General features: G+C 50.7%; 2 protein-coding genes across 8 annotated transcripts in view; one reads left to right on the top strand and one right to left on the bottom strand.

Moving 5' to 3' along the window:
• The window catches only part of GNB1L (G protein subunit beta 1 like), a 42,684-nt gene extending 38,000 nt beyond the window's left edge, over nucleotides 1–4,684 (top strand). For all 3 annotated transcript variants that reach the window (XM_048322501.1, XM_048322500.1, XM_048322499.1), the window contains one exon: nucleotides 3,961–4,684. In XM_048322501.1, the coding sequence (XP_048178458.1) occupies nucleotides 3,961–4,227 (267 nt within the window). In that variant the 3' untranslated portion in view covers nucleotides 4,228–4,684. The remainder of the gene's footprint in view (nucleotides 1–3,960) is intronic.
• Nucleotides 4,685–14,040: 9,356 nt separating this feature from the next.
• On the bottom strand, nucleotides 14,041–27,524 carry TBX1 (T-box transcription factor 1). Of its 5 annotated transcripts, XM_048322496.1 has the most exons (9): nucleotides 27,273–27,522; nucleotides 25,900–26,025; nucleotides 24,260–24,722; nucleotides 21,013–21,114; nucleotides 19,455–19,626; nucleotides 19,062–19,217; nucleotides 17,602–17,669; nucleotides 17,273–17,373; nucleotides 14,041–16,512 (listed from the first exon to the last, which is right to left on the bottom strand). In XM_048322496.1, exons 2-9 carry the CDS (start codon nucleotides 25,931–25,933, stop codon nucleotides 16,073–16,075), a joined length of 1,536 nt encoding a protein of 511 aa, XP_048178453.1. In that variant the 5' UTR covers nucleotides 25,934–26,025; nucleotides 27,273–27,522; the 3' UTR covers nucleotides 14,041–16,072. The 5 variants fall into 5 exon arrangements, with proteins under 5 accessions (XP_048178453.1, XP_048178450.1, XP_048178452.1 ...); XM_048322493.1 differs by lacking the exon at nucleotides 27,273–27,522 and having other exon boundaries at nucleotides 25,900–26,151; XM_048322495.1 differs by lacking the exon at nucleotides 27,273–27,522 and having other exon boundaries at nucleotides 24,260–24,671; nucleotides 25,900–26,150.
• Nucleotides 27,525–27,925: the final 401 nt, after the last annotated feature.

The following is a 27,925-nucleotide window of genomic DNA, read 5'->3' as shown; positions in this document are numbered from 1 at the left end:
TCATGAAAATTAAAATGGCCCATGCATAACATCTCCACTGCTGAGTGCTTTAACCTTTTTAAAGTGTCAGTTGCTCCATGAACAAGGGAGAGGGCCTGAACCAGCCCCTGTGTGCCCATGAGAGAAGCGAGCTGCTGGATACACCAGCTCATGGGAGAACAATAATTGCTGTTCCACCTTGCAGCTTTTATGGAGATTTTTTTTTTAAGTAGTAGAGCAAGTTAATGCTGTTTTCTGAATGATGCTAGAGGAAGAAAAGCACATGCTGGGACATCCAGTGGTGACTCGTCACCTGGGGGACACTGTAAGTGTGTGGAATCTGTGAGGCATCACCACAGCACCTGCATTTCTGGGGTGGCAGGGCACTAAGTGTGTGTGGTGTAAACACATCCAGTGGAGGGGAAGCTTGGAGGACATGGCACTCAATGAGGAGGAGTCTGAACTTTAATAAGCAATACAACATGACCTGAAAGAGGCACTCCACACTCTGAACAAGTAGTGAAGGTGTTCTAAGCCACAAGTCTGACACACAGTTGTCATGGTTTGGGTTTGTTGGTTTTTGGTCATGTTTGCTCTCCCACTGCCCAGCCTCCCCCTGCTCCCCCATCTGCACCAGGTGTCCTTAACTCAGGGAATTGGAAGGAAGGTGAGCAATCCCAGTAGGAAACTTGGTATTGAGACTCTTTCTCTTAGGTCAAGGTGACAGAAATCTGACATCATGACAGGCTTCTTAAATTTTCAAATACTCTGGTGGTGGAGAGAAAGTTGTTCTTTCATTAATTAAAGCAAAACTTGTTTGCCTAAGTTCAAAGAAAATATTGTTCTTTTTACTTATTTACTTATTTAAAAGCACATTTTACTTATGAGTTAACCGTATGCAGGGCTACAGGCACAACTCGTGGGAAAAACAGTTGTTCACCTGAAATATTCCAAGTATTGTTTTTCACAAGGTGTTCCCATTCCCAGGGGATGTAGGATTTGCACCTCACCTTCAGCACCTCACACTGAGAGATAGAAAGTTTCCTCAGAAGAAATTTAAATGCCAAATATTATAAGCTACAAGCAATGTTCCTGTGCTTCATGGGAGCATGAATGCCCTAAAAAAATGCATCTTTCATATGAGCACTAGAGATTGTCAAGGACATAGATTAAGTTTTTTTCCACTATTGCATTAATAATATAAACCAGATGGGGATTTTTTTCCCCCTGACATTCCAGGTACCTGAGGTAATGGTAGACGTTGGAAAGCCACTCAGTGGCACATTATTTTTATTCGAAAAGGTTTTAATAAGTAACCGTGGTGCGCAGCTATCTGCCGTTGGAGAGGGAATGACGCAATGATGGTACTGCAGCTCTGTTTTAAGTGGCAGTGTTCCAGTGTGTCAATGAATAGATGATGAAGGTAACTGCAGAGTTTATTGCTATGGGGAAAGTTTGGTGTATTGTCTTCTACAGGAAAGTTGCTGAAATCATCACTGTCAGCAAATGATGGGATTGGTTATGAGCCTTCTGATTTAGATGAGATAGTGTAATTATGTGATGATGTTTGTGGTAGAATGTAGGAGGTAAACAGCTTCTGCAGGTGAATAAACAAAGTAGAACTAAGAAATCTCATAACCACAGAAGCTTCTTTATATATGACAAGAGAAAAAATCCTATAAGCTGTAATGTAATTTTTGTTGGTTCAGTTGCTGAGATGTTTCCCCCAAATGCTGAAGCTTAGTCTACTGCTATTTTGGCTATTTTCCTAATAAACAGAGGGCTTAAAGACATGCTTTGGGTGTAGATGCACGTGTCCTTGGTCATGACTGGCTGAAAGCAGCTCACCTGTTTTTACCTCTTTGTTTTCTTAATTACAAGCTGGTTTTCTGGTTAGGAAATTATGTTGCTATTTGACTGCTGTAGTTAGTGATTGACTGTAGTGAGTCCCAGGATGGCACAAACCCTGGCAGTAGGATTACACCTGGCTGCATATACCTTGAGCAAGTTTTCTGCTTTGTGTTGCGTTTCTCTCTCACTCTTGTATTTGCAGATCATGCACAAATGCCCACTGTTCCCTCATGTTCCATAGCCAAAAGGCATCACCATTACAGGCTTCCTTTTCAAGTTGTAGCTTGCTGAGGACATGCCATTTCTCCAGTTGCCCTGATTTTGCTGTATGGATCTTGCCCACATAATTGACAGTAATGATGGGAGCACCACGCCCAGGATTGGTTATAGCCATTAGCTAATAATCTCAGTTACAGAGTAAGGCCCAGCCTACATTTGCCAGGCTGGTGATGTAAGGAATAAATCCTCCCTTGCCAGGATATTTACACCAACAAAACTTCCACTGAGGCCATGCTGCGTTAGACCTACGCTGGGGAGTTTGGAACATATGTACTAACAAAAAGCACAGGTTTTACAGTAGCAGCCCCACAAAAAGGCCCCCATACAGCCTCCTATTTCTCATTAGGCTTGTGCAAAACTTGCTGTCCTCTGTTCTGTTGCAGACACAATCTTCAGGTCCTCTTTAAAAAAGAAATGTATAGAGCCTGTAAGAAGCATGGGAAGTTTCATTCAGCCTTTTGTCTTACCGAACCGCACAGCTCCTGCTGTTTGAGTAGGTAGCTGGGCAGTTCTTATATAGTTGAAAAATAATTGCTTATGGCTTTGTGCCTGCAAGATTCCAATTTGTGTTCAGCTGCATCTGAAACCAACCTTGACCAACATTCCTGGAATTTTCTACATCCAGAATAAAGGTTAAAATTATGTGCAATTAATATGTTTTTATAACCCTGTACTAGCTATGCATCATGGAATGTCCTTCAAGGAGGAAAGCTGCTCAGGTGTAATGTGCTTGTCAATCTCTTCCTGCCTCAGACAAACAGTAAACACCACACAGTGAATTAAAACAGGCACTGGATGATACTAAGCTTTGGTACAGGATAGCTACAGACTCAGGCTTAAGGAGATAGTGGCATTAATGTGTCATTTCCAATTGTACTTAAAAATAATAGCAGTTCAGGACCAGCTTTATAAGCCAAAGGTGTTTTCACCATTGTGACAGAAGCTGAGCTGTTCCACTACATACACACACACACACACGTGTGCGTATTCTGCATGTGTTCGCTCATACAAGTTACCTGAGGTGAGAACAGCAAAGGTGTATTACTCTGAGCTTTGTGCTTCAAGAGAAGCTCGTGTCAGTGAAGCGAAAATGTTTCTTTCCAGGGGCTAAGTCCTGTGCAGCCCCAGTGCCTCCTGAGGGAAGCCAAATGCCTCCCAATTAAATTGTGCCCCTCAGAAACCTGTGCCCCAGTAGTCTCCAAACAGTAACAAAAGGCTTCCAAGACTGAAATCAGTAACTTGGCCATAATGCCTTCCTTGGATTTGGTGTAAATAGAAGTCTCTTGGGAAGGAGTACTAGAAATATAGATTTCCTGACACTGTAACCCAATACCTGGAAGCATTCCTTTCTCAAGACTGAGGTAAATGCTACAACAGCTTATTGGGGGCTTTGTGAGGAGCCACAGTAGTAGAAGTGAGTAGCAGGTAACTTAAACATCAGCTCAGAAGGGTCTCAGCTTGGGAATATTGGAGAAGCAGGGAAAATATATGGCCTTAGCTTTGAACGTTGCAGCTCATACAAGAATAGCTGGAAGAAAAGGACAAAGCTCTGCTCAAAACCTTGACTCAGAGCTTCACTTGTGACAGAATATATATAGCTTTAAATGCAAAATAAACTAAAAGCATACAAGGGATGGGTTTATTTTGTGAAAATTACTCTGAAGATGGGAGGCTCAAGGTGTTTTGTCTCTGTCTATCATTGTTCTCACTAAGCACTGTCCACCACATGGTGAAAAGCTCCACTCTCTCACACTGGTGTGTGGGGTGGGCACTACACCTGCTGAAGTCCCAAAAGATTCCTTTTTCTTCTGTTTTGAACAATTAGAGCTCATCTGTAACTTTTTCCCAAAGGTTTACAAAACACAAGAACTTGTCAACGCTGGCATATCTGATATCACCATCCGTGCAGACAAGAAGATTTTGGCAACAGCAGGGTGGGATCATCGCATCAGGATCTTTGGCTGGAAAAAGCTGAAGCCCTTAGCAGTGCTGGACTATCACACAGCAACTGTCCACTGTGTGTCCTTCTCAGATCACAGCAACCCCCAGGAGAGACTGCTGGCAGCTGGCTCCAAAGATCAGCGCATCAGTGTCTGGTCCATATATGCTCAGACATGATACATTCTGCACTGCCATGGACTAGGAAAACAGGACTGGTGGAGCAATCCCTAACTCTGGAATTCAGACATGCATGTGGGGAAGTGGTAGAATCTGTCTCCAGGCTGAAGAGTCCTAGGTTAATTCTTATGCTGCTTGTTTAAGCTGTAAGTTTTGTCTTCCAGAGGGGAAAGTAAATTTTTAAAATTCATAACAAGCAGAACGAGGCCAGTCACAAACAAAGACCCGGAATAAGTCACTTTGGATTCTGCTACAGGTTTTGCAACACCTTTCCTTTGGCAGGTTGCTGACATAACTTGTGCCAATATCTTTTGTAAAAAAGGACTGGAATCCCTCAAACTGCGGTGGGGGCAGAATATGTCTGTTTGTAACTAATTTCTGGATCCAAGAATCTGAATCAGTGTAAAATATCACTCTTTCTTGAAAATTTATACCCATTAAACTACCTCCAGTGGTTTCTCATTGTCAGTTACTTTTTCTTCCCCATAACTGAAAGGCTATCAGAACACCCTTGATTTGTTCACACTTCTGTCAGTTTCTAACTTAAACCAACAGCCAGGAATGTGACTAGGGACGGCCTTTGGCATTTATGAATTTCATTATGTCTCCTGTCACCTCAAGCCTCACAATTAATCACAAGAAGGGGAAAAAATGTCCCCCAACACTGCACTGCAAAGCTATGTAAAGCCTTTTACAGAGCCAGTGCTAAATCCTTTCCATAGACTGATGAGCTGAAGGATTTAAACTCGGCAATCCAATTAGCGCCCTTCTCCTTGGAGAGTTAGGGGTAAGATTCAGCGTGGCAAGTCTGGGATTCAGCTGTACACTCCCATGAACATTTAGGGGAATTGCATGGGTAAATCCTTATCCACACAGTGCGAATGGCTCCATTAACTTGTCATCTCTACAGTCATGGAAGCTGAAATTCATTCATGAAAGTTTTTTTGTTTGACTCACAAAGCAGCATTTGCCTTCTTCTAAAGTGTATTAGACACACACCAGTGTGCTGAGAGCCAGGGTACTGCTGCATTCAGTCACAAAGCTGCAGTGACAACTGTGTCCAGGCTGTGCACTGTTGATACTTTATTGGAAATAATTGTTTCTGCTCTGTAGAAAGGTGGAAATCAAAGAAAAAGTGACCAAAAATGAACAGCAACATCAAAGACTTCAGGAATTATTTCAAGGATGATGCCTTAACACACATGCAAATTAAGGTCTGTGTCTGTTATCCAGCTGTGCCTTGCAGACAGAGAATACTGCTGGACTGAAAACCTTAAGCACCCAGCCTGATGTTCTTTACATTAAAAAACAGAATCAGGATACTGTTGCCAGGCTTTTCTAAATAAAACGTGGCTTTACACATTTTAGAGTGTGATAACACTTCAAAAAATGCATTTCTTTGATTATTTCTTTACTATTCAGTAGCTGCATGGAGGATCACATTGCAGTTGAAAGTTAAAGCCTAATTTTGAGTGATCCCGAGTCAAGGGGAGGTGATGGTGTTCATTACCTCTGCCAGACAGAGTTGCACATCTCCACCCATCATCCACCTCCCACACAGAAGAGGAGCAGCCCCCACTGTACAAGCAGCTCCAGCCACAGCCTTGTGGAATGAGATGGGGTCGTTCTCCACAAACCTGCTGCTGAAAGAAACCTTTCCTTTTGTTCTTTTTCCCCTTTCTTAAAGCAGGTCAGAATTGACGTAAAGAAACAATGAAATAAATAAATGGAGAAAGTGTTGTTGTGCGTGGTCTGGGCACCTGTCCTAGGGAGTTTGCACAGAGATTTCCTTTTGCCTGTGCTGTCTGGTACTACGCCACACGTGGCCCAAAGGGTGCAAGCATTCCTCTTCTCCGTGGCAGCAAACAGCAGCCTGCACTGTTGGGCAATTTCTACAGAATTGAGCTGTAGGTTTAATGCTCATCCAGCAGGAAAGGAAATCCAGGGCTCACCCATCTTGGGTGAATGGTTAGTGTAGGAAACAATTTTTGATGCAAATACTCTGGCATTGGCACAGTGGCATCCCTCTGGAAAGAAAGGATTAATACCCTGTGCCTTATTAAGAGCACTATTAGATCAGAGCCTGGAAGTTAGGAATTTTTGAGTATATTTTCTCTGAAAATTGCCATTTACCATCAACATATATGTCTAAAGTAATTAGGGAAACTCATAAGGGATGTTTAGATTTACGAATGGGTCTTTTGGAAGATACTCTAAAGATTGCTGGTGCTTACATCTAACTTACTGCCTTTTGTTGGGAATTAAATATGTATGTTTGTCTGATTAGGTAGATTTAAAAACAAACTTAGTCATGCAAGTACAAATTGAAAATGAGGACGTGAACTGCATCTCGGCAGACACAAAGGTGAGAGTTTCATCAGCTTCAAGGGGAAGGACACAGCTGGCAGGGCTGCTTGCAGGAACAGACCCATGCTTTACTTCCCATTACCAAACCACTATCCATGCCATACTTTTTCACAATACAATTAATTCATTAACACTTTATATCACTACTGATTTTATTTAAACACCCAGTAAACAGATTTTTCTTTCACATTATAGTTTCCTTGAAATGAGCAACCAGACTACACTAGTTTGACTTAGAGTTGAGCCTAAATGCAATAGTTTGATTGTGAATTACAGTCTTGTAACAGTTTATTTGCTTAAGGAACTAACCTGGACTTCCACAAAGAGGCATGGTGTCCAACAGGAAGGACAGTCTCTATTAGTAGAGACTGTAAAACACTGTTGTCTGGTTATAAAAAATAACTGTAAAATACAGATGTCTGATTGCAACTAAGAAATCCACATTTTTTTTAAATAAAAAATTAAAGCTCTTTACAATTGTGCCATGAGCATGGTTGTCACTCAAGATTTCTGCGGACTTGCTAGCAGAAGGTTGTGAGTGAAGAGCCACCTTAAGGTGCTGGAGTGAGCTCTGAAATCTCACCTGCCAGAAAGGAACAGGGCTAGCCTGTACCTGGCCTAGAGGATTCAGAAGTGAAGGTGATGACAGCTAAATTATTACAAAAGTCTTCCTCCCAAGAATCACCGTCTTTGGCACCGCGAGAGGGAGAAAACAACTGGCATTCGTAAAGTAATAGAAATAAATCCCAAACACCAGCATTTGTACAGCAATTACATGGAATATTTATCACCACTGGAATGAATGGTGATCTCTGACCCTCTAACATTATTTGCAAGTGAATCCATTAGTTACAACTTCTTTCTCTTATCAGTACATGAGCCATAAAGCATTGCAGTCCTTAGTGTAGATGAGCAAGGAAAGAGGAGATTGTTTTTGTAGTAATGAGTGAAAAAGGAAGTAGGCTCGGGGCATGCAATGAGACAGTTGTTAAATTTAGTCCTTTAGAATGCAACTGCTATAGCAAGCCAAAAAATTACTCTGCAGCTTGACTTGGACTGTTGCAAAGGTTTGAGTTTAAAAGAGCAGATTTTTATAGTTAAGTCAATACTGGCTTCTGGACTGGTTTTGTTTTTAGCATATTTAAGATGCATCTACAAAGCCAACTTACAAATTAATAAATCTTTCCTTTAATTCAGTCTGCCAAGAACAAAGATAGAACACTGACTACTGCAGGAGCCATGTTAGTGATGTAAACCAAAGGACTGGGGATTAAACAAGGATTACTGAGCGCTAAATCAGTGTGTTTCCTTTTCTGGCTGTGTGTTTGTGGTGTGAAAGTATGGATCATTACATAAAACATGGCACATGACTGCCTGGATTAATGCAAGACAATGTTACAGCAGTGCTGAGACATAAAGTTTGATGAAAGCATGACCATTGTGCTACCAAGAAAGTGACAGCCATGACTAAGCAAGAAGGCAGGGGGGTTTCTGCTGATGCGTAATATTCTGAAATTCCAGCCTGGGTCCCCCTCCTGTAGCTTTTCCAAGTAAACTTGGCTGAGTCTGTGTCCTACTCTTCTGGGACATGCTGGAGGTTTCTTTTATAATGCAAAGGAAGCTATCCAAAATTATGATCATACTGGGGGGAGTTGGCAATTCATGTAAGGATCTCACAGTATCAAATTAAATTAAAATATAACCTCTCAGTTGTGAAAGTTTTGCTCACCTGATTAATGGTATGAACTATAGCTGTACGTCCAATCAGCAGTGCTGTGTACTGCTTTATTCTGACCTCAGAGGAATTTGATTTGCAGTTCCGTTTGTAAGAGGAGGAGAAAGGGGAGGGAGGGGGTCAATCAAAACAAAGAAGTGACTTGTCCCTCTGAGATAGGTGATAGGAAGACTGTGGAAAGTATGAAGGGCCTTGGAGCAAACCACCAGCAGTGGCCAGATTCTCTATGGGAGAGGGACAAGGATGGCAGGAAGAGTACCTGGTGGGACCATACAATGATAGGTCTGGCTACTAAAACTCATACACCAACTTACTATAGTCTCAGACATATTTGCTTTTACTTCCCCAGCATCCTTTTTTAAAGGTGTTGGTACACTAGGAAATCCTGTAGACCACAATGTACACCTCTAAATAAGCCTGTGTTCACCCAGAGGAGAGTGTATTTATTTCTCTGCTATGAAGAGTCATAAAACCAGAAGCTGCAGTGCCACAAGGGATAGCAGCAGGAAGGACTGAGGTCCTAAAGCAGCCACATGCACTGCAGGAGAACCATCCTGGAATATTAACTATCTCCTTACATGAGAGTGACATGGCAGTGAAAAAAATATTAATTCTAATAATTCTCTGTTACAATTTGAAGTTCTAATAAACAAAAAAATAAAAGGAAACATAAAAAGCCGTTAAATTTACTTGAGATTGCAGCTAGGAGCTGTTTCTTTCTATTTTTTATTCTCAGTATACATAAACTAGGGCAGCAAGAAACCATAGAAATCCCCAGGCACTTTCTGGACAGCAATGATCTCTTTCCTACCAGTGGCAGGATTGACTGAGCCTGATTATGTCCAGATCAGGGAATCTGGTGAGGATGTTCGAATGCTGAGCCATTATTCTGCTCCATAGCTCTGGCATCTCACGCATGCAAAAGTACATTTTCCAGGCCCCCATGGCACTGCTTGCTATAAACATGTTCTGACACAGAAGGCAGAGGGTATGCTGGGCCTATGGAATAACTTTAAACATGACAGAGAATGTGGCTGTGGCATTTGGCCTGATGGTAATTTTAAAAATTGCTGATGCGAAATCTCAGTGATTTGTGGATGCATTGTTTGTGTTCATGGAAAAGCATCTAGGCTGCTCTTAACATAATACTTAGAGTAAGTATTATCTGTTCAGATTTTTTTGCCTCAGATATTTTGATGGCATGCAGACCTGGCATCCTGCTAAATAGAGACATTGCGTCTTTATAGTTTTATCTCTTGAGCCCATCTGGTTTGAAGTAGTTGACAACAAGCAGGAAAGGGAATAAAATGAAAGACTCACTTCATGTTTGCTGAAATAAAAGAAATGTGCAAGGCAGTTCTCAAATAGAACCAGGCTGGGAGAAGGGCTGCCTCTCCCCACCCCTCCACTGCCCTTTCCAGATGATGGCTTTGCCTGCAGCCCCTCCACTCTCAGTGCTGGCACTTGCTGCCCATGGTTGGAGGTCACACCCCAGACAAAGGGCAGCTGAAGCAGCCAGGCTGGAGCACCGAGAGAAGGGGAACCATCTGCCCCCTGCAACGAGGAACAATGGAAGCATGAAGCAAGTGGAGTAAAAAAGCAAACACAAATGCCAAGCCCCTACCCATCATGCAAGCTAAAACCACTGACAATAGTGATAGTGCAAACACCTCACACTTCTGCAAGTTTTACATGTTGTTTATCCTGTTTTTCACTCCTTTTTTGCAATTTAAAGCCCAAGGACATCAGTCTGAGTCCCTGGGCACCTATGCAGTCACTCCTGTGAAGGCAGGTACCGAGCACAGCACCCGAGGTGTCCTGCCCTGCCCACTGAAGCACCCACTGGTTACCAGAAGGAGCATCAGGAAGGAGGATTACACTGCAGGCAAACATTCCCTTTCCTTCTCCATCTCCCAGGGACCACTAAGAGCTGTTCAGAGAGGTGTAGAACCCAGACTGGAGTGGACATTCCAGGTCACTTGCTCTCACAGTGCCCCTCTCACAGAGGTAATGGGAGGCTGTCCTTTGGCAGCTCCAGTCACGCCGGGAGCAGGAGATGGAAGCTACTCTGCAGCCTGGCAGGATGTCACAACATGCAGCAGCGAGCCTTGAAAATGTGTAGGGCCTCTTCTATCTATGCTGCTCCATCTCCTCATAGAATTAGGTCCTAAATGTGACTTTTCTGGCTCTTGTTCTTAATCACTTTGTTACCAGTGCAAATTTATAATTTTAACCTAAATAGAAGTGAGTGATTTATTGTAATTATTTTGTAGAGGCTGCTCTTAATAAACTTTTTTTTTAAATCTGGAAAAACATTTAATTTCCCATATGGAAAGAACACATTTATCATACTTTACTTGGATATACTTGGCCAACTATTGCACATATATGCAAAACATATGTGACAAATTCAAGGCTGAATTTCGTAAAACAGAAATGCTATGAAATGTGATATAATAAATATATTACACAGACATATGTGGCCAATTTATAAAACTATGGTATCTTTGGTAAATTTATAATAGGTCATTTCTGTTAATGGGGAGAATGAGTGTGTTTTTTCTGGCATATGCAACACACACAGTGCTTTACACAGCCCTCCTGAAGGACAGTGGGCCTTTGGAGACCAGACTTGTACATGTACAGACATTGTGTATATGGGACACGTCTGTGTTTTTCAAGATTAATGTATATCTTAAAAACCAGCTCTTCCTTTTTGCATTGATTGTGTGTGCAACATACTGGGCAGAAGTAAAAGTAGGAAATACTATTCTTTGAGATTTGCAAACCTCTGATACACTATCTAGATTCCCACCGACAATGGGTGTCTCACTGTAACAGACAGCATATTTTATATGCACATGCTGAGCTCATGATAATGGCAGTAGTAGAAATCTTTGGGTACAGTCACTTTCACCTAGTTTTGTCAAACACCTGTGTAAATTATGTATCTTACCAATCAGTTGAATTGGAATGACTAAATGAAGAACAAAATGCATATGTTTAGAAAAACGTTGAATTCATGCACAAGTACTGGCCTCTACACTCGCAGACGGGACTCTCAGTAACACCAGCTTAGAGCAACAGCTGAGTCATTGCTGGCTGAGTATCCTCAAATTGTAACTCACAGGTTACTGCCCCTTCTTATTTATGCCAGAGTGTTTCAAAGACCAAATCTTTGCTTTAATCCCCAAAACTATATTTTCCTCTCAGATTGCGTATTTCCGAGCTCCGAAGATGAAGCTCTTCTCGTTTTCCGCGCGGGCCGGATCCACCGCGTGCCATGCCCGGCTCTTCCCTCTGGAGGGAGCCGGCTCTTCAGGCAGGGCCGGCCGGCGTGCGCGCAGCATCTTCCTCCCCTTCCTCCTCCTCCACCGCGGCCGCGAGCCAGCGATACCTGCAGGGAGCCCCCGAGGTGACCATCGGCACTGGGGCTGTCCCTGCCCACACCGCCGCACAAACGGCGGGTCAGGCCAAAGCACCCGCGGTCTCAACCCATCAGGAAACCGAACAACAGAAGGCAAAGCACAAAGAACCAACACATGTATGTGCGCACACACGCTCTTCCCTCGCTCTCCAGCCCAGCCGTGTTCAACAGGCTGACGGCAGATTTTTGAGCTCTTTGGATGATGGTGCTGAAACTTGCTTTGCAGGTACTGCTGCGTCTGCTCTTCCAGCCTCCTCCAGGCAGCAGGGCTCAGCTTCTGCCCCCCAGCCCTAACCTGGGGCTACCTGACTTGTTTCTAGCAGCTACCTGCTTTTCTTATTCCTTACAGATCAAGGTACAACTGCCCCTTGGTGAGGGATCCAGCATCACGGGCTGAAATCCACTTGCTGGAGAGAAAGAGGAGTGCTTGGTGGGACAGGACAGTGCCCCAGCTGAGCTGGCCCTGAGCCATGCAGCCCCACTAGCCATGGCTCCTTGTAGAGATGCACTGGAAGCCTGTAGCTCATGGGAGACCCACACTGTCCCCCAGCAGCCTGCTGCCTGAAGAACACCTTTCTATACCTACTTCAGTCCCCAGGTCATTCTCCACCCTGAAACCCACTGTTATACACACTACAGCAGGAAAGAAGCCAAAGCAGTTCTCTCCTGGCCATGGCCACGTGTATGTGTGCTTGAGATGGACTGAAGAGATGCTAAGACCGCAGGATGCTGAGAGGCAGCTGCTGGGAACTACCTGCACAGTTCTAGCCAGAGGGTTGTAGGGCCTCTCTGAAGAAAAGGAAAGACTAAAGAGAACATCTATGAATTGTGTAAACAGTGCACATGCACACTGCAAACACACTGGAGTCTCATCCCCATGGCTCCTATCCTACATTGAATTTAGTCAATTCCACTAGCAAGGAAAGAATAAAATCAACTGCAAAAAGCCATTTCTGAAACTGGAGCTATCCCCAGTGTTTGGGTTAAGTGATTAAGCAAAGGCCGCCCTTGTTCCACCAGCGTGTGCCTAATCCTGGATTTATCCACTGAGCTAAGTGATGTGGTTTTAAGGCCTCAGAAGCAATCACTGAACTCAGCCTGCACCTCTGAAAAACAGAGCTAGATGGCTAATTTATTCTCTAGCCCTATTTGGAAGAGACAAAGGGTGCTTGTAACCTCCCCGCTTGGGCCTGTTTTACAGAAGCTTTTAAATACACTTCATGTGTAAGTGCTTCATGTGACTTGAGGTGACCACAAGTGGAAATATTGCCTGGAAATGCCGCCTTCTTTCCTAGTGTGTGCTGTGGACCTTGGTGACAGCACAGGCTGAGTGAATTTTAAGCAGACATGTAATCAAATCTTACAAAGTCATTTGTCAAATGAATCTACAATACACAGATAATGCATAGCCTGTACGTGATATATCCTGACTACAGGCTGATAGGTAATATGACATTAAAGTGTTAGAGATTTTCTGTGATTTTCAAAAGGCTTCTATTAGTCCACCTGCAGCATTATGGGGTTTTGTTTATTTGAAGTGGATTTTTTGTTGTGATCGAAAAATAACCCTTTTTGCTTTCTGTATCTGTAACACTCCCATCCAGTGAGACAGACATTGCTATGGAAGGAGGGACACCATTCAAAGCCCTGAGCAATCTTGATTTAAGGATTAAAACACAACACAAACTGGACTGCTAACATGCTTCATGTGAACATATCTAAGCACGTTTGGTGGACTAAATGCAAGGTTAAAAATACCATTTTCACAGTTCAGACTGTAGCCTTGATACATGGTCTCCTTCCCATTCAGCCTCAGGACTTCTGTAGTGGTTCTTTAGCACAGGATACAGACTGGTGATCCTGAGGGCCCACTGCCCACAGCCATAGCTTGAAGTTCTGTGATTTTCTATTCTTCTAACAAATATCAGATTAAAAATCCTACAGTCAAGGTGAGGACCTTGAGCCACTTTGTTAAGGGCACAGTTTAGTCCTGACATCTTGGGTCATTCTATGTGTTCTTAAAGAGAACAGGTGCTTACCAATACAAACAGATCTTTTTTCACCTAGGAACTCCAACCTTGTGAACTGTTGTATTGTGATAGATTACCACAACCATGGGCACCTGCAGCAAGCAGGGACTGAAGGGAAGGAGCAATCACCTATGGACAGCCACTGTTTGCTCAGACTAAGACCCTTCCATATTTAAATAACTTCATTTTGTAGGGGAGGCTTAGACTTCAGGGCAGACAAACTGACAAATATACACAAATAATCAAACAAGAAATGAAGGAAAGAAAGAAGAGGAAAAGTATTTATAAATGTCACTGTCCAATGTCTTTTCAATTTAAATGAAATAAGATTATCTACATATATCTACAAATATCTACATGTATCTACACTGTTTGCAGATATGATTCTTTGGTTGTCTTCACTTTTTTCCTACACTGCAACTATCAAGAAAAAAAAAAAGTGTTTGTATAATCTTTGAAGGAAATAATAAATATAACAACTTCATTAAAAGTTTGACCAAATCTTTGGCACTAATCAGTTTACAGATAACAAATCATACCGAAAACTCTGAAATAACAGCGGCAAAGCAATAGAGCACATCCGAGAGCCATTTCCCACTGACTAATAATAAGCACAAGGCTATTTTACATCAGCCATTCTGAGAACATTAATTATGGTTTAGTCAGACACTAAGAATCTCACAATTCACTGCAAATGTCAAATAAAATACATATTTCTTGCACAAGTCTTTTTTTATGCATCCAGATATATTTTTTAACAGAAAAAAAATTACATAAAATATTCATGGTAGCCTGTATCCCTTCTTAAACCTTTCCAAAAAGGTTTTGGAAGCCCAAAGCCCACTGCCAGAGACAAAATAAACATTGCTATTAACACTGCCACTTGCACAAGGGAAAGAACATGTTTTAAAGGGTTTGTAATGAAAATGCACAAACATGGATTAATAGATTATTTTAGAGGAAAAAACCCCCATCTTTTAATAGAGTCATGTGGAAGAATCGGTAAAGTGTTCATAATACTGTATACCAACACAGCTGAGGAGCTGCTCAATACCTTCTCTGAACACAAAGGGACTGCCTTCTATGAGTATCTGACAAAAACACAAGCTAACTATTCAAAACACATCACTGGGGAAACTGTGATGAACAGGGCCATCTTTTTAACAGTAAGGAATGACTACTGAATGAAGAGATTAAAAAAGAAAAAAAGTACTTACCAGCATTAAGAGGGAAGATGCAGCAAGCAGGTAGTGCAGAATAGGTGCTTTAGGACTACTGCAGTTTGGGTCAGCCAAATATAAGGGGTGAGGCAGTCTGAGAAAAAACACCCTGAAATCCCTCTAAAAGGCACCTCCACGGGAGAGCATTCAAGAGCTTGTGAAAGGATGCGTGAAGGCAGGACTGCGAGAGGCTGCCTGGGAAGCAGGTGAGAACACAGAGCCTGAACTTTGCAGATATTCCCTCACCCCCAGGCTGGTTTTTAAACCTTTGCATGTATTGTTGGGAAAACAAGATGCAAACACAGCTGCACGTGGCTGTGCTCTTGGCCACAGGCCAGTCTCAACAGCGCCAGAAAGTGCTGCTATGGTTACGGCATCGCAGTGAACCCCAAAACTTACGAGTGGGTCAGAGCCGGAGGAGAAGTGGAAAATTTGTTCTGGCAGTGAGGATTCAAAGCGTTCCCTTAAACTAAATTCTGCTTCCCCCAAGAAATCTCCTCAAAGAACCACCTGAGCCATCTGTGACCGAGCCCTCGGGGTGCCCTGGGTTGGGACAGACTGACACCGACATATGCAGGACGACACGCGGCTCACAGCCGGCCCCACAGCCCCTGCTCGGTGCTCACGCACAGGCCCCGTGGGCAGAAAACACCCGTGGGCACCGCCAACACCGGCGGTAACACCAAACCTCCATCAGAACAGCCGGCGGTTGAGTGAGAGGGGACAACCCACTTCACCGCTGCCGCATCCCCGTCCTCCCACCGCATCCCAGCCGCCCGACGGTCCTCGGTGCCCGGCACGAATGGAGGCGCTGGGGAACAGGGAGATAAGGACATATGGCTTCATTTATCAAAGTGCAGCCGCGGGTCACACCGCGATGGAGCTCCCGGCACCTCCGCCCTCACAGCCCCCGCAGGGCGAGGCGCGGGTCGGGGCCCGGCTGCTGGCGATTGGGCTGTCCGGCTGTCGATCAGGGCAAGCTGGCCAACCAGCTCACTCGTAAGGCGGGAGGTGAGGGAAAGGCGGGAAGGGGGAGCGCGGTGTCTCTCGTGGCGCCGGTGCCCCGTTACCGGGGCCCGTAGTCGTAGCCGGCGGGCGCCCCGGCCGGCGAGTACATGTTGGCGGCCGCCGCCGCCGCCGCCGCCGCGTTCATGTGATGGTGGTGGTGATGGTGGTGGTAGCTGTGCCCGCGGATGCTGGGGAGGGGGTAGGGGGCGGGCCGGCTCTTCGCCCCCAGGTAGTGGTCGTAGGCGGCGGCTGCCGCCGGCGGGTACTTGTAGGGATGGTGATGCAGGGGCTCCGACGTGGCGGGCTCCAGGCGCAGTTCGTGGTGCGGCGGGCTGGGCCGGCCCCCGGGCGCCCCGGCCAGCGGCACCAGCCCGCCGCCTCCGCCCGGCAGCGCGGGGCTGAGCACGCGGGACATGAGCTGCTGGTGCGCGGCCTCGGCCTGGTGCAGCGCCGTCCCGCCCGCCTCCCGCTCGAACTCCCGCCGGCTCTCGGCAGCATCTGCGGGGGCAACAGCGTCAGTGCGGCCGCGCCCGCGGGACGCGCATCCGAACACACGGGGAAGAGGCGCAAGAAGGGAAAAGCGGGGCTGCGAGCGGGGCGTGCAGCAGCGGCATGCGGCAGGAACGGAGCTGGCGGGACGGGACCTTCTGACTGCGATAAATGGAGCTGAGTTGACTGACAAGCTGGTACACGCCTGACATTTTTGCAATTGTATAACACTAAACAAATACAGACTTCCCTTTATTTTGCAGGCCCGGAGTGAGTTGGAAGAAAGGCCTTCGGTTTTCTTTGCAGTTGTTTGCTCTGGGTAATGGAAAAGCAGTCAATGGGCAGAGGTGCTGTTCGACCTGACTGCAGCTCCTGAATGGAGTGGGTCGGCCCTAGCGCGCTGCCGAGGTGCATTGAAAAGGCAATGTGAGAACCTGTGGCCAGCACTGCATCCCTGCCTGAAAAGCTGAGTTTGTTGCCCAAAAGTTGAAAATGGAACTCTAAAGGCAAAGGGCAGTGTTTTTTAAAGCAGCAAAGTTTCTTAAGCATATAAGCATCTTAAACAGTAAGTGTTGTAGTCCAAGGAAGAATGAATTAGGCTATGAAGGTGGGTACTTTTGTTTAAAAAATAGGTGGTAGCACAAAGCTCGTTAGCAATGGGGCTGTGCACCAGCGCAGTGAGCAAGGCTGGCCCCAAGCATGCATGCACAGGCTGTGCAGACCAACAGGGCCTGGGTGATGGGCTGGCCTGCCCATTGGGGGCTCTCACCTTTCTCTGTCCCATTCTGGTGGGCTGGGGAAGAGACTGGATTCCGGGATCTGGCAAAAGCACTCATGAGAGGAAGAGCCCCTGGCCTGTGGTTCCTGGGCCTGGAAGAGGAAGGGGGGAAGTGATACAGAGCTGATGGTCCAACAGAATGAGCAATTGGAGCATTCCCTCTCTGAGCTGCAGCTGGCAAACAATAGTGGCCCAAACAATACAGCTGGCCCAATACCATGTCCCCCTCCATGCAAGCCTTGTGCCAATGTAAACTGGGCAGATGCATGTGAAATAGGGTGAGTGGGGTGTAGCCATAATCAGTAAAGGCACAGCCTTACCAGTCCTCAGGGTCACAGTCTCTGAATCCCTTGGCAAAAGGGTTGCTGGCGATCTTCAACTGCGTGATCTGTAAGGAGAAGTGGCAAAATGTCTCAAAGCAGCACACGGGGCTCCCAGGCCAAACAGTGAGTGTGTCCCTGAGCAGGCTTTGGGATTCAGCAGTGCCTGGTGTAACAAAGAGGGTCCAGGTGGCCAGTGGAACCAGGGTGTTCTCTGCCACAGAGTACAAGCATGTGCTTGCCCTCTGTCAGAAAATGCGGGCTAATATGCTACCTAATATGAGTTCAAGGTGAAGGGAGAGGCAGTCTGAGTCGGCTACAAAACCTGAGTAAATGCACTTGTAAGAAAATGCCACATTATATGGGTCACCACTGGAGCAGCTAAGACAAATCACTGGATAAATCATACTTATGTATTTATTTAATTCGCCAGGGAGAAGGCAGGACATTTTCTATATTTAAGCAAATCCACGGATAAAGTATGTGATTGTGAGTTTCCGGAATGGGTTGAAAAACAAACTTTAAGCCCCTCAGTGACAGTTCCAGCCTTAGAGGTCAAACTGATAGAAAGCAGGAGAGAAGGAGCAGCTGTCCGGAGCCATCAGGCAAATGCCAGCCGGGGAAGGACTCCGGAGCCCCTTAAAGGCACAGCCTTTCTCTGGCCTCGCCGCTTCCACCGGGGCGAGGTGCGGCCCAACCGCAGCATCCCGGAGAGACCACCGGTCGATTTGCTCGGAGCCACTGCAGAGGGTGACACTGCCGCCGGCTGCTCATGGACAGCCCCGAGACACAGCCCCGGCGTGGGCAGCCTAGGCGCGGAGCGAGGCGGTTCGGAGCAGCGCTGAAAAGCCCCCGCCGCTCTGAAATCGTATTTCCACCCGCTGCTGAGATTCCTGCTCTTTACATTACACTGATGCGATTTAAAGGAGTAATTGGATTAACTGCTGCCCAGAGATCCGCATCAGATTGGGGTGGGGGTGTTTTGTTTCATTTTTAACATATAATTGTATTCTAGGGAGGGACAGACAGCTACGAGCTTAAAGCAGTAAAATCGCAGATTTATTCAAACAAATTGTGAGTGACGTTTCGCAGCGGGAAGCCTGTAGTTTCCCCACTAGCCCCGGTCTCGGGTTTACATAGGTAATGAGGTCCCCCGGCAGGGGGAAGCTGGCGATGGGGCTAGAGCCCACGTCGCTTCCTCGGCGTACACCGATGCAGCTCTGCGCAGCTTCCCGGCTATCGGGTTCCTTGCGCTGTCAGGAATGGGTTTAGCAGATGGGGAGGAGAAGGCGGGAATACCCCCAGGCACCCCCACCGCCGGCGGACACCCGCAGCCCGGCCTCCAACCCGAGAGCCGGACGAAGGGGCTGAGCCAGCGCTGGATGCACCCGCATCCATGGTAGCTCCGGTGCGACCCCAACCCCCGCTTTTGGTTGCCCCGAGCTCCGCTGCTGCCTCACCCGGTGGTTCTGGTAGGCGGTCACTGCCGTGAAACGCGTCTCCTCGAAGACGAAAGTTTTGAAGTTCTCCTCCGCGTACTTCTCGCTGTCTTTCCGGGGGTCCACGTAGACCACGTGAAAACGCGGCTGGTATCTGTGCATGGAGTTCAAAATGATCTGAATGATAAAACGAGCAAGGAGACAATAACTGATCCAGACGGAGCATGGAGAGAGGAGAGCACAGCCACGGCCCTGCCGGCTCCGCTGCCCGGGGCAGCAGCGGGGCTGGGGCAGGATCGCGGCTCAGAGCCCCCGGGGAGGGGCGCGGGCGGGGTCACCCCACGGGAATCACAGTACGGGGAGTTCCCAGCCGGTGCAGCCCCGTTTTGGACATCTTCTCCCGGGAACACTTACATGCCCGTTGTCATCCAGCAAATTGTTGGTCAGTTTGAGCTTATCGAAGGAAACGATCTGCTTCATCCACTGCGCCCCTTTGGCCGGGGAGTCCGGGTGGTAATGGACTCTCCCGGGGGTGGCGGGGTCGGCTTTGCCGGCCACCAGCCAGGAGGAACTGTGGAAGGCGTACCTGCGGGTGGGGAAGGTACCCTCAGCCGCGGCCGGGGGGCTCCCGCCCGCGTCCCTGCAGCGGCGCCCCGAACGGCCGCAGTACCCGGGCCCCGCAGAACCCGGGCCGGGACAGATGCCCCGGCCCACCGAGGGAGAAACACTGCCTCTCCATCGCTCCCGCTTCCTATGGCCACGAGAGAAACGAGCTCTTTCCCGCAGCCAGAATTGCTGCGAAGGGGATATAGTATTTTATCAGGTCGGCGATGGAACTGTCGTGAGAGAAATCTGCAGGATGGAGGAAATTTATAGCTACCAGTGTAGATTTGGGAGAGAAGCCACAAAAGCTCCCCCTTCCTCTAAGAAAAAACGGTGAAAGAGAGCCCTCTATACAGTAATATTCTGGCTTTAAGTGAAGAGTGGAAAGTTGTGTGTAGATTAATAGCAGGTTCAGAATTTAGCAATCTTGTTTCATTCTTTCAAAGTACATATTCAACAGTAACATTTAAAACAGAGAAACCAATCTTCTATACACGTGTTTACTTTAAAAGCCAGTGTTTGCACAGGGGGAATTAGACACCATTGGACTTGAGCAGAAACATTACTTTTTAAAGATATACTCAATTGGATGTTATATATCCTACTTCCCTTGACAAGCAAACATTTCTAGGACGCCCTGAGAATTTGGATATCTGTCTAAATATTTATATATCGGACCCTGCGATTCCTATGCGGGCTGTCTGCTCGGCGTCCTGATCTGAAGCTAAATACATAATGCGCCTTTCACTGTCTTAAAATTAAAGGGGTTCCAAACCAGACTGCATCGCTGCCTTGTGAGTCGGCAGTTTCCAAGGCCTTCCTACACTGCCGCTGGAAACAATGGCAGAATTTTGTGGCTTGGGTGGCTGGTGCCTTTGCAGAGCACAAAACCCACTCTCTTCTCCCAAGCACCTAGCAAGCTCCCCAGCGGGCACGGCACAGCTTCGGCACATGCGCTGAGAGGCTACAGCACTCCAGGAGCACCGAAGGGATTTTTGTTAAGCGGCAAAGAGTGTTTGCCGGTGGAGACGTGTAGCAGTACGACAAGGAGAGCTTTTCTGGGCGGGAAAAGGAAGCTCCTGCCCTGTGCCCTGTGGAAACCTGCCCTTCTGCCCATGCCGGTCTGGCCCCGGCTGCCAGCAGGCCTGGTGCGAAGGCTGAGGGGGCCCTGCGGTCCGTGCAGCCGCTCCTGGCCCCAGACTGCTTGCAAGGGTGTGAATGAGACCCCAGGTCAGCTGCATCCCGCATCCCCTCCCTGTGTCGCACCAACAGGTGTCACGCCCAGAGGACAGGAGCAGGGGGTGGGCAGAGACCCACCAGCCCCTACGGCTCCGAGAACCGCGGAACAGGCTAGGTATTTGTTACTTGCCGGTATCGCTTGTCATCCACCGGGACGAAATCCATGAGGAGCATGTAGTCAGCCATAGGGTCCATCCCGAATATCTTCACCTGGAAGGTGGGGAACATGCGCCTGGCACAGAGAGGAGAGAGAGAAGTGCTAAGCTGAGGAGCAGCAGGGAGCCCCGAGGGGCCGGCGCGGGTCTCTTCCCCTGCAGCTGCTCCAATACCCGCCCGGTTGTGATGATAAGTCCCCTCGCAGAAACCACCGGCCGGAGGAACAGGCAGATACGCTTAAGCTGCGTGGGGAGAGCGGCTACCGTGTTCCCCAGCCCTCGGCAGCATCCCGAAAGGCGAGCCGGGGCGGTCCTGCCTCTCCCGCCGGCTCCAGGACCCTTCGTTTCAGACACACGAAATGCCCCATCGCAGTGGAACAAAGAGGCCAAGGGGAAAAAGAGCATCCTCGGCCTTTGCTATGGGGAGATCAAGTGAAAAGAACTTTCCCCATCATTTCAGCAAGGCAAGTCCCTGGTCTGCGGACCCGCACTCAAGCCTCGGGAGTCTCGGGCAGCCCGTGGGGGTCACATCTAAAAACTCCTGCGAACGACACGTGGTGACCAAGTTCCCACTTGTGCAGCTTCTGTACCCACCAAACGGCACCCGTTTGAAAGCAGTGGCTGCAGCAGCAGCGTGGCCCCTTAGGGCCAGCGGGAGACCTCTCCCAGCCCGGAGGGGCAAACGCTCGCCCTCGGCGGGCAAGGGCTAGAGGGCAACGGGGATCTCCCCGAAAGCCCCGTCCCGGATCCACTTCATTGCAAGAGCCCGGTCGGGCTCCCGGTCCCCGCACCTTTGCGGGACGAAAGCAGAGCGGAACGGAGCCCAGGGCTCCCGAGTAGGGCAGGTCAGCCCCCGCGGCTGTTCCCCCCGGTCCTTCTCTGCGCAGGCCCCCGGGGACCCAAAGCTAAGCCGAAACGCGGATCCCACGCTCAGGGAGGGCACGATTCCTTCAAGGGGCTGCAGGACAAATGCGATCGGTGGTGGGCTAAGGGAAGAGGCCGGGACGGCCCACCAGTCCTTCCCTCCTGCATCTGCACACACCGGGACCAGGGCCTGGCCCGCGGCTCCCCGGCGGGACACGCCGAAGACGTGTCCTGGCGTCGAGGCTCGTTATGGCTTCGTTTTGTTTTACAGAATAATAAACCAAGGGAGTGACGGTGGGCAATATTTTGGGAAGCGGCTTTGCAGCCATTGAAAAACCAAAGTCCCAACGTCCCCCGAACAAACAGCCCCATCAAACCCGGACACAGAGAGTCCCCCCCGGCTCGTTCTCGGGGAGTACTGCCGGACTGCTATTATGGGCCACTGCCCCCCTCTGAGGGGCGATGGGGCAGCGCGCCTCTGGCTCCGCAGCTCTTCCAGATCGGGCCCAGCACTACCGGGCTGCATAGGGATCGGGCGGCTGCGTCTCCCTCTCTGTAAGGCTTTAGCAAACTCTGGAGGACGTTTTCAGTCGCTCCCTCTGTTATTATTATTTTTAAACGTGTAAAAGCCCCCATTAGCTCCAATTCCGGTGTTTCTTGTTTTAAAACTTAGTTTTAAAACAAACAGCCTGAGATGATAAGACCCATCTAGACAAACAGCAGGGCCAGCCCAGAGGCGCTGGGGGAGAACAGGCTTTGCAGCGCCTTCCCCGAGCCTTTTCTTGCTGGTTTTACCCCGTTTTCTCCTGTTTTTACTCGCCTGTCTGGAGATTCGACGGTGTCATAAAGTAAACGAAGAAAAGGGTGGGGGCAAAGCCCCCGATTCGATTCGAGTTGGTTAATTTTCGAAACTTTTTGAAGTGGGATATTTGCAATTTTTTCCCTCTTCTTGGAGAGCTAAGAAAGCCAGATCGAAGAACTCTTGTTTTCAGAGAGCCTCCGCCTGGAGCCTGAACGACCTTTTCCGCTAAGGAAAGCAACGCCGAGCCCGGCGCCGGGCTCAGGGGCCGCGGCCGGAGACAGCGGGCTGTGCGACCCGGCGCCGGGGCAGGCACCGTCTGAGGGAAATCCCGCCCGGGTCCCGCAACGCAGCGCCGGCTTCTTTTGCACCGGGCACCACGGTGATTGTTTTATTTTAGGAAATTGCTAATTAAAAAAAAAAAACTTAAAAAGGCAACTGCGTACATGTAAGCATGTTTCATTTTTTTGCACTTTCGGGACCCTCAAAATCGCTGACGGGAGAGCGGGAGCGCACGGTCGCGGTCACAGCTCTTGCCAGACCGTTCGGAGCGGAGTCCGACCCTCTCCCCCGGCCATCCCGCCGCAGTCAGCCCCGGGGCGAACTGAGAGCAAGCAACGGGGGATTCCTTAATTTGTTTGTTTTTCTTTTCTCCCCCCCGCCAGATCGCTTTAAACCAAGGCAAGAGTCAGAGCCTGGACAATTCGCAGCTCTGCGAGGAGCCTGGCGGGGAAAAGCTTCGCAGCTCTGCCCGAGCCGCCGCGGCCGCGGCTCTTCCCGAGGATCTCCATTAAATGCAGTAACTAACAACTGTAATTGGGACTCCTCTTCCCCCCATATGTTTTGCTCGTTTCTAACGCGATCTCATTTGCCGCTTTCTTTGTTCCCTGGCCAGGAGCGGGTTCCTGGCCCCGGAACCGCGTCGCGGCGGCCGGAGCAGAGCCGAGAGCAGCCGGGTTCAGCCGGGCTCGTTACTCGATAATCGGGAAATGCAACAGCCCTGGAACACGCTTCAAGGTGCAGAATTAGGGTCTGTTCTCGTCTCCGCCGGAAAGAAAAGATCTGCCCGTGCCAAGAATGTATTTAGCAGGTTTTGCACAGTTTGCGTGTTCGTTTTTTCCTTCCCCCGTGTCGTTGCTGTCTGCCCCGGGAGCACACACTGTCCTCCGTAAACACGGATCGAAGTCCCGTGTGGGGTCACAGCCGAAGGCGCCCGGAGGAGCACAGCGCCCTTTCCAGCGGGAGTGAAACCCAGTGCCCTGCCTGCCGCCCTCCGCACGCCTTCGCCGTCAGCCCGCAGCAGCCGCGCATTCTTCCGCAGTATCGAGGCCTTCGGGCCGCAAGAGCTCGCAGATTTCGCCCCAGGAGAAGGCAAGGATCAAATGACGGTGACCGCTGGGCCCGACCGCTCCGCGACTCGCCCTTGGGCAGCTTCAATTTCCCCCCAAACTGCTAATTCAACCGCTCGCGGCCGGATCCTCCCGCCCCAACTAGCCTGGGTGCCCAGGTCCGGAGGGAGCGGCTGGAGAGCCGGGGCTGCCGGGGAGCTCCGCACTGACCTGCCTGCCTTGGTGACGATCATCTCGGTGCCCAGCTGGTTGAACTCGTCCCACAGCGCCTTCATCTCTAGCTGGACGCTCACGTTGGCCACCTTCGGATTCTTCTTCACCGGCGCCTTGGCCGCGGTGGCCGACCCCGCGGAGCAGCCCGAGACTGTGGCCGGCCCCGCAGCGGCTCCCCCGGCGCCCTCGGGCTGCTCGGGGCCTGGGGGCGGCGGGTTGGTCCCGGCCGCCGCCGGCGCCCCGCCGAAAGGGTAGCCGTGCTGGGGCTGGGGCGGCGGGTGCGGGTGCTGCTGAGCCGTGCAGGGCTCGTAGTGCGGCGGCTCATGCTGTCCGTACGGGTCCCCCGGGGAAGGGGAGAGGTGGTACCCCCCGGAGGCGTTCAGGCTGCTCAGGCTGTTGGCCGTGAAAGCTGCAACATCGCAAAAATGGGACAGCTGGGTGAGCCAGGGGCTGGAGATAGCTGAAATCATTCCAAAAACAGGCGGTCAGGGCTCCGCTCCGGCTCCCGCTTTCCCCCCAGCTCCGCGCCGCTCCGCGCGGCCCCCGCCTCCGCACCGGCTCCGCGGGGTGCCCTCCGCCTCCTCTCCTGCCCCGCGCCCAGCCCAGCGGGGCGCCTCCCCCTTTCCGCTTTGCTTGGCCCCAGCCCCGCTCCCCCCGGGGCAGGCGGGGAGCTCGCTGCTCCCGCTGCCTGCCTGCCTCGGCTCTTTTTTTTTTCCCCTTTTTTTTTCTTCTATTTTTTTTTTTTTTTTTCCTTTGCAAACCCGAGAGGTCTGCCAAGAGCCGCGGCGGTGCAAAGCCCGTGCTATCTCTGCAGGCCTCCCTCGCCACACACCACTCGGGACAAAGAAAACTCCCTCCTTTCGCCCCCCCTTCAAAAAAAGGGGGGAAAAAAGAAAAAAGAAAAAGAGGAGTGGGGGAACTCAGAAAAAATATCGGCTCTTATTTCCGCGTAGCTACGCTGCTGCAGGTAACGTCCTTCACTCTGGAGCCGCGGGGCTGCGGCTGACAGGGGAAGTCGGATTTGGTTTGGCAATGCCCCATTCCTTCCATCCCTGGGCGAGAAAGGGGAACAGGCCGGGACCAGAGCAAAGCTCCGGGTCCGCGCCGAGGAGCACCGGGATGGCCCCGGCTGCACAGCCCTCGGCCGCCGGCCCGAGCGGGCCCTGCAGCGCATGACAGGCCGCCCCGGGGAACGGCCGGCTCCTTCGGATTCCCTCCGATGCTGAAAAGCTCCTCGAGGTCCCGGCAGTCTCTTGCGTTATTTCCGACGCAGCCCGCAGGCCGGACAGGGGCTGCGGAGCCGGTGGGAGCCGAGCCCCGGCCTGCCGCTGCCCCGGGCACGGCCAGCGCTGTCGGGGGATGCTTTCAGCACCTCCGAGAAGAAGCGGGTCCCAGCGGCTGAGCCGTCGAAAGCTGCTACAGGGCCACGGGCAATGCCCTTCTCTGAGGGAGGGCTCCAAGGGCCCAGGCGTGCCGGGAGGAACGTCAAAGCCCCCTCCGACCGGCCCCGCGGGCAGGCCGCGTTCTGTGCGTTGCCCCTGGCCCGGCTGCCGGCCCGGGCCGCGTGAAAACCCTCGGATACGCGGTGGCCGGTGGTCCCGTCCCCACAGCCCTGCGGGGCAGAGCGCGGCACTCACCTTCCATGTCCCTGGTGACGGTGCTGAAGTGCATCTTCTCCGGGCGGCAGCCGGGGCGGGCGGGCGCGCTGCGGCCGCCGCGGCGCTCCTCCAGCGCTCCTTTCCCTGCTTGCTCGGCGGCGGCGACTGAAATCAGAGAGGCGATACTGAAAGCATTTGCCTTGGGAGACAGAGGGCTGTTTTCGTCCATAGGGGAGACACCAATGCAGGAGAAGCAGGCGCGGCAGCCTCCCACCACGAGCCCCCCCTCCCACCCCCTCACTCCCCTCCTTTCTACCGCACCATCCAGGGAGGTGCGAACGAGACCCCCTCCTTCCAGACGGGGGGTGGGGAAGGGAAATTTAAAAAAAATAAATCCAACAGAAAACAACCTAAACCCTCTGCCCCCCCGGGAAGGGCGTTGGGAGCAAGAAACTTCCCCGGGGCCCTTTGTAGCCAGCGCCGAGCACCGCAACGGCGGACCGAGCTCTGTCAGCGAGAGGAGACCGGGGGGCAACAAATAAATAATCCCACTAATTTCTTTCCCGGAGTGTCAATTTCTCTCCCCCCCTCCCCCCCAATTCGTTCCCTGAGATTTATTAATTTATTTTCTGTCTTCTCTTCCCCTCAACCACCACCTCCTGCTTCTGCCCCCCTCGTCCCCTCCTTTTCTCCTGCACGAAGGGAAAGTGTCTCCCTTATAGGCGCTTTCCCCATTCAGTGGCTGGGAGGCGTCACATGGAAGCCGGGGGTGTTTGCCTGCAGAAGTGGCGGCGGCGGCGGCGGCGAAAGCGAAGTGAAACTCCTGCCGAGACGGTGTCAAAGGGCTGGGGAGGCCCTTCCCCGCCTCCCGGGCACGGCGAGCGGCCGCCGGGGAGGGATGGGATGTGCTGCGGGGCGGGCGGAGGGGCCGGCGGTGTCAATCACGGCGCCGGGAGCCGGCAGACGGGAAGGGAAGAGCCGAGCCGAGCCGAGCCGAGCCCGGCGTCACGCTACGGATGTCCGGCACCGAGAGAAAAGATCGCTCTTTTCCTCCAGCTCTCATGCACCGCGGGGCTCGGTGGCCGCGGGGACCTGCAGTCTGAGCCGCCGCAACAGGCGGGGTCTGGGCACGTCAGGGTGCGCTGCGGGCGCAGGTACTGCCGGCCGCTTCGCTCGGATGGGACCCTCCCCAGCCCCGGGCCACCAAACTCCCAAAGCACCCGCCAGAGTTCGAGCATTTCCTTCACCAAAAAAAGCGGGGAAAACGGACAGCAACGAGCGAGGCGGCAGGCGAACTCCTGCCCAGCCCAGCGTGAGAGCCCGCTCCGTCGGCAGCACCTGCACGGCCCGTCTGGGCAGGGAGCCGCGCCCGGTTCCCGTCCCTGCCCCGGCGAGGACGAGGCGCTACTCACCGCCCGCTACCGGCTCCTCGGAGCGCCGCGGCGTTCCCCGGGCCCTTCTTTCGCATCGGCGCGGGGCAAGGCGACGCGCCCGCCCCGCCGGCTCCGGCCCGGCCCGGGTACGAGTAGCAGTCCCGGTCCGCGCCCCGATGCCGGTCCCTCCGGGCGGGTAGCCGCACCGAGGTCCCGGGGAAATGCCCCGACGGGGCGGGCGGAGCCGAGGGGCGCGCCGGTGGCTACCGTCGCGATGGGGGTTGCATAACCCGAGCGATGCGCGGGGAGCCGGAGTGAGCAAGCGGGTTATATATAGCTGCCCTGTCTGTAGCCTGCGGGGCTTGATTCTTCTGTTGAAATATTATCTTTGGATGTGGTAAAAATATTTGCAGAGAAAAATCTAGACTACTCTTACATATTTGAGCATATGTTCCTGCAGCTAACGGCATAAGGGCAGAGTGTGACATGATCGGTGTTTTGTTTCTTTGCTGCTGCTGCTGCTGGCAGCGCGATTCCCGGCCGGGGTAGCTTCTGTCCCGAGCTCAGGGACACGCCACGGAGAAGGGTGTCCCCGTGCTGACCCGCGCAGCTCACCTGGGGGCAATACAAGGGAGAGGGGAAGGGATTTCGTTTGGGCACCCCGGGGCAATATCGGAGGAAAGCGAGGAGCC

The sequence above is a fragment of the Corvus hawaiiensis genome, chromosome 18, assembly GCF_020740725.1.
Source record: "Corvus hawaiiensis isolate bCorHaw1 chromosome 18, bCorHaw1.pri.cur, whole genome shotgun sequence".
Taxonomy (NCBI): domain Eukaryota; kingdom Metazoa; phylum Chordata; class Aves; order Passeriformes; family Corvidae; genus Corvus; species Corvus hawaiiensis.
This window is presented reverse-complemented; position numbering and strand designations above follow the sequence as displayed.